At 41.4% G+C, this 10026-nt stretch overlaps 1 protein-coding gene across 2 annotated transcripts; it reads right to left on the reverse strand.

The window, feature by feature from the left end:
* Positions 1-1058: 1058 nt before the first annotated feature.
* On the reverse strand, positions 1059-9585 carry LOC133886947 (protein NO VEIN-like). Of its 2 annotated transcripts, XR_009903488.1 has the most exons (4): positions 9343-9585; positions 2931-3141; positions 1545-2203; positions 1059-1210 (listed from the first exon to the last, which is right to left on the reverse strand). XR_009903488.1 is itself a non-coding variant. In XM_062326857.1 (3 exons), exons 1-3 carry the CDS (start codon positions 9529-9531, stop codon positions 1605-1607), a joined length of 999 nt encoding a protein of 332 aa, XP_062182841.1. In that variant the 5' UTR covers positions 9532-9585; the 3' UTR covers positions 1059-1604. The 2 variants fall into 2 exon arrangements, 1 of the variants encoding a protein (XP_062182841.1); XM_062326857.1 differs by having other exon boundaries at positions 1059-2203.
* Between the last annotated feature and the right edge of the window lie 441 nt (positions 9586-10026).

Consider the following 10026-nt stretch of genomic DNA (forward strand, 5'->3'; position numbering starts at 1 on the left):
CTTTGAAACAAAGAATATCCATAATAACGAAGTCCATACAAAGATCAAATACCCATAGTGACGATATCAAAGTCTATAGTCCATACAAGCATTATATGGCTATAACAAAATATTACAGGTCTATAACCCCATAGTGGAAAACTAGAAATATCAAATTCCATACAAGCATCATATGATCATAACAAAATATCAAAATCCATAGTCCATACAAACATCATATGGCCATAACAAAATATCAAATGTCCATAACTCTATAGTAGGAAAATAAGAATATCCAAATCCATACAAACATCACATGGCTATAACAAAGATCAAAGGTCCATAACCAACTTCTTCCTAGCCCTCTTTGTCCTTTGTGTGATATCCTCAGATGACTCTTCTTCAAATTGCTTATTTTTTTCTAAAGTACTAGCAGTGGAAACAGAGACATACACACATGAAAACAAAAGGAAAACACCCATTAGACTATTTGAGATACATGAAAACAAAAGGAAAACACCCATTAGACTATTTGAGACACATGAAACTTGTCTTCTCAAGCAGTTAAAGGAGTTGATGGATCTGCTGTATCAAAAGAGCGACAGAAAGTAAGTTGTATTGATAGGAAGGATCCAAACAGCTAAAACATATGCTGTCACTCATAATATTTAATTATAGTAATCATACATCAATCATGAGCTTTTCTGTAGCACTACTAGTGTTTTTCCTTAGTCAGTTGTCACAATGTCCTTGTCTTGCAGCTTGAAACTATTTACAGATTAATTTTCTTTTCAACTGCTATGCTTTCTAGTGAGCAGGTAAGAGTTTATGCCTTTTCCTACAAGACATTGATGGCTAGCATTAAGAAACTCAATTTAAATCTTTACTAATAATAGCACAGCTTTATGTGAAACTGACAAGTATAGATTTATGCACTTTTTTTCTGATAAAAGACCAAAGCTTAAGCTTTTCGTACAAATCAAGGCGCTAACTAATTTATGATGCCATATAGGTCAGACACTGCATGACTTCTTATGGAGGCAGCTTTAGAATGATGCAAGTGTAAGAATGCTTAGTACCTAGGAGGAGTTGACAACATGCCACCCACGCCCCGCGCCACGCCTCGCGTGCCCCACACCGCCCGCGCGCCGCGCCGCCGGCGTGCCGCGCAGCCTAGGTGAGCCGGATGCCGCCACTGCCGCTCGGGTGGGAGTGAGATTTGGTCTGGCCACTTGGGAGAGGGAGGCAACAAGCAAGAGGATAAGGTAACATAAAAATTAAAATAATTCAAAAATGACTGAACATTTGGGGGAGTTAGAATTAGAGTTGGAATGGGCTTGTGCGGTTGAATCAATTGAGTCCATTTGAACTGGGCCGAAACTTTTTAACCGAAATGGGCCAATTTCAGTCTGGGCCAAAATTAGCGAAATTCGTGAAATTTCCGAAAAAAAATTTCCCTTAGAATTTAGTATTGGGGATAGTGGCATCAGTAGGTTATGTGATTATGTATCTGTGTGAAAATTTAGAAGCACAAGATGAGAAGGTTTAATTTTCAGCGCACAGACCTTGCATTGAAGCGTTCAGGAAATCCTCATCTTCAGGGAACAGCTGAAGATTCTTGGACTTCAGCAAGAAGGCAATAGCTTCTTCCCACGGGACAGACGCTGGCCATGTGGGAAGGCCAGGGTTATCACCCACTCATCGATTTCGGCACGTTTGTCAACTCTATTCTCTGGCTTGACTGGGAACTTCTGCCTCCACATATAGTAGCCACACTCTTCTCCTTTTCCGCTCTCTTCAGCAGATAAATGGAGTGTGTAAGAATAAGCATGCATGTTCTTCCTGGTTTGGTAGTTCTTTTCACTGGATATCGAGATCTCACTAACAGTGCTACTCTTGGGATCACAGTTATCCTCCCGGACAGAAAGCTTCCTGATTTTTGACAGAAACAATAGCATTTCTGGATGCATGCTTGACAGCTGCTGCTTCACCGCATCAACCTTGTCACACTTCAACGGTAAGATGATGGTGGTTGTTGGAAGGACTTTGGAGTACCCATATAACGCTTCAATGTCTGAAAGGCTAGGTGTTGATTCAACCCACTCAGGGACAATGTATCCAATGTTACATTCCACACAAGGTTTCTCGTTGAACTTGATCTGATACCCGTTACTAAATATATGGGGCTGGCTCGATATCAGGAACACACTCTTGAACCCAATACCTGATTCAAAAGACACAAGATATTACAACTTGTGATGAGGCACAAATAAGAAGCAGATATGTACTTTGTATTGTAACTCTTTTTAACGAATTGGGTGGGGTGGATAGACATAATGATGACAGCTGAAACAAAATTGAAAATGTTTAATTTTTTTTAACCTCAACTTTCCATGCAAGGATAAACTAGCATATTTAAGCAATATCTCAAATAGGCAGGGTTAAAATAGTTCATCTAGCCTTGAAGGCATAATATGTGCATACACTCTTGAAAAATATGGAATAAAAGCTTAAATTCATGTAAATTATTTATTTATCGATTTGCTTCAGTACTCCATCCCTAGTGTAAGTTTAAGAATATTCATGTTAGGATCTTAAAAGAAAAAATGTGCAGGTCCTACCTTGTTTCAGTTACATGGGAGTGGAATGTGTGAGCTCTTGTACCACAACCAGGTCGCTACAACTACTTGATATTGGACACCCAAAAAAACTTTAGAAACTAAACAAATTTGCAATAGTACTGATTTCAAGTAGTGCCCAGACTTGGTCACCATCTAGTTAAGCACTGAACAAATTTCCAGCCATTTGACAATATCATTTGATATGTATCAGCCATCACAATGTTTGACAATAACACGAAAGTGTTCTAACTAATTTTCCTCCATAAGAGCAAACTGTTTCTAATTTCTGAAAAAGGAAACAAAAGGTTTGAGTCAGCTGCGAATATTTACCTTTCTCTCCAATGTAACCCTGGTGTCTGTTTCCCTTCTTTGTTGATTTCCCAACACGACAAATGGACTCTATATTTGTTGAAGCGAAACCCCTCTCATTGTTGAAAATGAGCAAAGTGGAGGATGCACCAGATCCAGTAATATCCTTTGATGTAATTAGAAACTCCAAAGAAGGTGCTACTCCAGAAGGGTATTCATTATCTTCGGCATTCTATTTTTTCAGAAAGAAAATATTAATACGAGAAGTTGTACTAAGATTTATCTACTAACAACTGCAAACACAAGCAAAGCACGTAGACTGATCACAGAAAACACCATACTAAGAGCCGTAGTAAAAGGGTTAGTTCTTATTGGCTTCATAATGAACAAGCAGATGTAGAGACACACAAGTTCAGGATCCCTTTTTCAGAAGTTGTGCCTTTCATTAAAGAGGAGGGCAGAACAATTACATAGTTTTTTAAAAAATTTAAAGGTTACAAAATATAAAGCAATAAATTGGGATTAACCCAGTGACTACTGATCATGTGGAAAAAATATTTCTGCAGAAAAAATGACAATGGCGGCTCAACTGAACTTATTTAACAAACTCGGTTGCTAACCTCTTTCGCTATAGGGAACGGCATTTCAACATAGATTTGATAGTGAACTGCCGCATCACAGCTATAGGAAGAATACATGAAGAATACGTAAGAACATTATCAACAAATTTCGGAAACATGTAGCCTATCAGAGCTTCATTATAAGGAATGGTTTTGGTGATTTCACATCTTTATGCTTCAAGGAAATGTACTATAGTGAAAAGCAGTCATTCAACAAAAGGATCTGCATATCTCTAATACAAAATACAATTGCAACATAGGAATCAATCATGTTGCACCCCAAGATGTGGTTTCCTTGTACATAGAAATTGCATTGTTTGTAATTTTGTTCATAGATTCACCACCATTTGTATGATTATTTTTGTGAATTAAGACCATATCAAAGCATTTCAACAAGGGAGTCATAACAATTATTTGACACATGACTAGACACTAAATAAAGAATCAGTAACAATGGAAAACAACCTTCCGGCCTGTGCACCAGACAGTGCATACAGGCTAATTCGTTATTACAATCCGAATACTCAACTCAAGCATGTTTGAGAAAGCAAATAAGTAGTGAAGAACATAATAATTGGGAAATCATCCAGCGCATATCCTATAATTAAAACAAAGACAATATTGTTTTATAAATGGAACAGCTTTCACAGGTGTGAAACAGTCATGATTACAGGGCCATGACCAAATACTTTCATGAATTTGTCTATTTTTAGACCATCAAACCGAGCATTTACAAAACTGTTAATACCAGTTCTGTGAGACGGTTTACTATTTTTTTTTTTTGTCTAATATAGCATGATAATTCCTAAGCAGCTTCCTGCCCCAGAAGCACATTTTCTGACATTAGAAAGAGCACTGAAAAATAGAATGGATTAGTAATGGTTACTTTGGAAGTGTGGAAGTATTCCTAAAACACATTTTCAGTTGCAGAACAGACCATAAACCCCTGTGAACCACCAAGGAGGTCCATCATTCTGAGAAGGTCCTCTTTCTCCAAGAATTGAGAGATATCCGCGCTGTTTGTTCCGCTCCATGGGCGGTACCTGGCGATTTCAATCTCATCTACATGATCGTAGACAAGAACAACACTAATATTAACTGTGCTATGGTGGGGCGTTTCAGGTGTTTCTTGGATGAGTCTGAGTTGAAAGAGATCGACCTTTTGGGGAGCAAGTATACTTGGTCAAATGAGCGAGAGGACCTAACCCTTGTAAGGTTAGATCGTGCCTTTGTACAACAGATTGGGAGCAATTGTACCCTGATTACATTCTTCAGAGATCGGCATCTAGCGGTTCAGACCACTACCCTCTTGCCCTGGGATTGAAGGTCATGATTAGAGGCAAACGCATGTTTCATTTTTAAAGTTATTGGCCTAAGCTCAAGGGTTTTATTGAGGCAGTGGAGAGTTCTTGTAACGCATTGGTGATGGCGACTTGCCCACTGCAACGTATCTATATCAAATTGAAGCGGCTTACACGGAATTTGCATGCTTGGAGTCACCACAGGGTGGGTAACATAAGGCTCCAGCTGCGGCTTGCCAAGGAACTTTTGCGTCGTCTTGAGATTGCGGAGGACTCTTGTGCTTTGTCGTCTGACAAGGCATGGTTACGGCGGCAGCTGAACCATCGCTGTCTTGGATTGGCGTCACTTGAGCGAACAATTGCCCGGCTGCGGTCACATATTTGTTGGCTAAAGGAGGGTGATGCAAACACAGCATTTTTCCAACTAAATGCCAGATATCGTAAGAGGAAGAATTTCATTGCAAAGTAAGAGGTGGAGGATAGTATCCTCACTGATCAGATTGACAAACAAGAGGTTGTGTGGGATTTCTACTCTGATCTGTTGGGCACTTCAGCGACACGATTTTCATCCTTGGATCTTGAATCCTTTTATCAAGACCCTCATGACTTCTTGGCTCTTGAGGCCCCTTTCTTCGAGGAGGAAGTGTGGGCAACAATCAAACAACTCCCTATTAACAAGGCTCTAGGGCCTGATGGTTTTACAAGTCGTTTTTACCGATCATGTTGGAATATTATCAAGGCTGATATGATGGTGGCAATGCGGACTCTACAGCAAGGCAATGCAATGAAACTCTCCTTGTTGAACTCCGCTTTCATCACGCTTCTGCCCAAATCGGTCAATGCGCTGCAAGTATAGGATTATCGGCCAATAAGTTTGAGTCAAAGTTTTGCGAAGCTTGTGATGAAGATTATGGCTAACCAACTAGCTCCTTGGATTCATGTTTTGGTGTCCTCTAATTAGAGCGCTTTTGTTAAGGGTTGTTGCATTCATGATAACTTTGTGTTGGTACAGCAAACGGCAAAGCTTCTTCACCACCATAAAGGGGCACAAGTTCTCGTGAAACTGGAAATCTCTAAGGCATTTGACTTAGTATCATGGCCCTTTCTTCTTGAGGTATTGACACACCTTTGACTTGGTGTGATCTTATCTGCAACCTACTGTGTACTTCTTCTAGGGTGCTTGTCAATGGTATTCTAGGAGATGTAATTCACCATCAACATGCGACAAGGGGATCCTTTCTCCCTAATGTCATTCATCATTGCCATGGACGTTCTTAATGCATTGATCAACAGAGCTAGTGGTCTAGGGATTCTTCTTCCTCTCTTAACAAGGGAAACATTCACAAGGTTTCCATGTAGGCGGATGATGTAATTATCTTCTCTAGACCCTGCATCGAGGATTTTGAGCTCATCAAGAAGCTTCTCAGAAGATCTGTTTCCATCTTGTTAGATTATGCTTTATCTTGTTTCGTGTGGTATATTGCAGTATGTTGGATTGTGGCTGTGTGCATCTTTGTTATGCAGAGGTCGAAAGTAAACTCTTATGTGATTGTATTAGCTTGATATAACGATAAGAGTTAATAAAATTTCCCTTTTTCAAAAGATTCGGTGAGGCATCTAGTTTAAGACGAACGTCAGCAAGTAGTGCTCTGTCAATCCTATTCATTGTCACGACCAAGGCATTGAGGTGGTCCGTGCAGTGTTTCCCTGTACTGTTACGTCCTTTCTGTGCAAGTATCTTGGTCTTCCCTTGTCAATAAAGAAGCTCAGAAAAGCGAACCTTTATGCATTAATTGAGAGGGTGGCTGTTCGCTTACCAAGTTGGAAGGCTGCGTTGATGAATCCTGCAGGTCGAGCGACTTTGGTGCAATATGTACTCACTGCAATTCCTATCTATTACCTCATTGCTATGGACCTGCCCAAATGGGTTATCAAAGAAATTGATAAGAGAAGGAGGGCCTTTCTTTGGAAAGGGTGTGAACATGTCAATGGGGGGTCACTGATTGGTTGCGTGGAGGCGGGTCTGTAGGCCAATGGAGTTGAGTGGTCTTGGTTTACATGATTTGGAGTCTTTAGGCTGGGCTTTGCGCATACGGTGGCTCTAGTTACAGGAAACGCAACCTGGTCGTCCTTGGTCAGTCCTCAATTTACCAGCGCATGCCAAAATCTCAGCAATGTTCTCTACCTCTATTGTGTCCTTAGTAGGCAATGGGGACAACACGGTATTTTGGATTGATCGTTGGCTACATGACAAGACTCTAGGTGATCTTGCACCAGCTCTTGTCTCTCTAGTGCCGAAACGGATTGGCAAGAAATGAATAATCTAGCAGGCATTTCAAGATCATATTTGGGTGCATGATATAAGAGGTGATCTCTCCCCAGGAGAGTTAGTGGAGTATCTACAAGTTTGGGATATCTTGGTTAGGGTGGTGCTTTATCCGGAGCTAGATGACCAACACCTTTGGTCCCCTGAATTATCTGGTCATTTCTCCACTAAGTCAGCATATCATCGTTTCTTCATTAGCAGCATTTGGTTTGAGCCTTGGAAGCTGCTCTAGAAGACGTGGGGCACTTCCATGCTGCAAATTCTTTGTTCAGCTCGCAATTCTCAATCGGTACTGGACCTCTAACCGTTTGGCTCATCATGGGCTCCCTCAAGCCATCTCCACCAGATACTCAAAAAATTCATCCCCTATAACACTATTACTGCATTCTCTAACACTATTACAATATACCTTATTTTTTTCATCTCCAACAGCTACCCTATCTCCTACCTTCCATTACCCTCCTCCTTCCCTCGGACCCACACGCATACTCTGTGCGTAGTGATGCAGGTGCCGATTTCCGTCCGCAAATTTGCCGATCTCCAGCCGGAGCCTGCTTCCCAGTAGCTCTGAAAAAGCATCTTTGCCGATTCCGCTGGAGACCAGATACGGGCAACGTCGGCGGCAAAACCAGCTGGAACAGGGATATGGCCATCGATGCCTCCTCCGCTGGAGATGCCCTCACCCTGAGCATTGTCCTTTGTGTGATCAAGATGACAAGAATGCCCAACACCTTCTGTCTTCTTGTGTTTTTGATCGTGAGGTGTGGTTTAGGGTGCTTTCTATCGTTGGTCTTCATAACCTGTTGCCTCGGCATGATGATTTCGTTTTTAAAGATTAGTGGCATCGCGTGCAAGGACAAGTGTCTAGGCAGTTTCGCAAGGGCCAAGGGGTTACACTCCTTGGTGATTTTGGTGGTGTTGTGGATTTGGAAACATCGCAACTGGTGCGTCTTCGATGTTGCGTCTCCTAATGGACAACATCAAGGATGAAGATGGCAAGGGCAAAAGGGTTGAGCGACTTATGGCTGTGATTATCTTCCTTCCTGTTCTTGAGTAGTCTCTTTGCTTTGGTTTTGTTAGCATCTTTTTATGCCTATCAGGCTGTGGGTGTGTTTCTCCTTTATTTTTCTTTTCCTTTATCGGTGCGCGTTTTTCTTTCCTTACTTTTTTCTCTTCCTTCTGTTTTGATGTTTGTATGGGTTTTTTATTCCTTCTTTAATAGTATGAGAAAAAAAAAGTTTTAGAACAGAAATACTGCTCTTGTGTTATAATTTATCATCCACAAAATCTCTTGCCTGTTCCTTGAGGGTAGGTATATCTCCGAATCACTAACTGAGCAGTAAAAAAGTTGCTTTACGTGCTGGCAGTCATGGCGCGTCAACTCGGTGTTCCATCCCTTGGAGAAATCTTTTCAACAGAGTTATTTCTTACTCCATTCATTCTACAGATCCGACAGGTGGGTCCAGAAGTTCAGGGCCCAGCAAGCCAGCGACTGAGGTCACACCAGATGCAACGGCACGCACTATGGATTATGACGAGCTGACGGATATGCTAAATCAGTAAAGGAAGCTGAGAAACCTACTCGAGAGAGAGGGAATTACTCGAAGAGAGAGAGGCGGGTGACGGATATGCTAAATCAGTAAAGCAAAATGTTACTAAAGAAAAAAATAACATTGCAAAATACCAAAATCTGTAACTAGACTGAAAAAAGGATTACTAAAAAGGAAGGCAGAAAAAAGGCTATACTGCAAGTTGATCAACTGCAAGAAAGATGGCACAAGAAATTGGGGCATCAAATAAATTGTTAATCCCTTCTTTACCTGTATCATATAAAGTTGTCAATGCACTTCACAATAAAGAAAGCCAGAAAAAGGGGCTCACACATTATATTAAACAAAACAAAATTAGTACCCACCCAAATTAGCACGTAGAATTTTGTTTTCTTTGACACGAAATACAAAGAAATAATTTGATGCTAGCAAACTATACACAAAATGCACACAAGAAAATCAACTGACAGATGGGTCCAACCAGCAAACACATTAGCAAATCGCAGAACTTGCAAAGTACTAGCCTGAACTGAAATCATCATTCACTCAAGAACAGCAAGAGACCAAGAGTACTAGAGATGGAATGGGTGCCAAAGAAAAGGGCAAAAGGTCCATGCAGAGGCAGCAAGATTAGACCTGCACGAGCTCCATGAGAAAGTGGACGTCCTTGGAGTAGAGCTCTTGCGAGAGGTAGTTGACGGCCTGATGCATGTCCTCCGCTAATGGGTTCTGCTCCCCGCGCCCGATGAAGTAGCGCTCGCGCCGAATCCTCTCCACGTGCTCCCGCGGCGACGGCATCGTCGCCGGCACCGAGGACGACGACATTTGGGCGGTTTCACTGGACTGCGGAGGGGAAGAGACGGCGTGGGTTCCGAGAAGGTGGAGAAGGGGAGAAGAGGGGTCTTCTTTGGGCTTTCCTGGCCGCTTTTATTACGATGGTGTTTCTTCTTGCAAAGAACACCTTTGGCTCCCATGAAATTAAGCAACAGCAGTTTTGCCTCTCCAAATCTTATTGACTACTCCTACGTGTTTTTTTGGTTTATGTACCACGGTGTATTGCCAATTTTTTCTAAACGGTAAAACCGGCTGTATCTCTGTTCAGCCGGCCCGCATCGTCAATCAGTTTTGTCGCTTTTTCTAGTGCTATAGGGACAAATTTGTAGATGGAAGAAGAGCTATACCACTGTTTACAAGGATATGTGTGAATTGGAGAGAAAAGAAAAGTACTTATATAAATTCATACTTAAGTGATGGAAAGAGAAATAGTCTACTACTAGTTGGTAGTCTATTATGTTGGAATTTAGGCCTGATCTACATGAA

This window comes from Phragmites australis, chromosome 12 (genome assembly GCF_958298935.1).
Source record: "Phragmites australis chromosome 12, lpPhrAust1.1, whole genome shotgun sequence".
In the NCBI taxonomy this organism is placed as follows: domain Eukaryota; kingdom Viridiplantae; phylum Streptophyta; class Magnoliopsida; order Poales; family Poaceae; genus Phragmites; species Phragmites australis.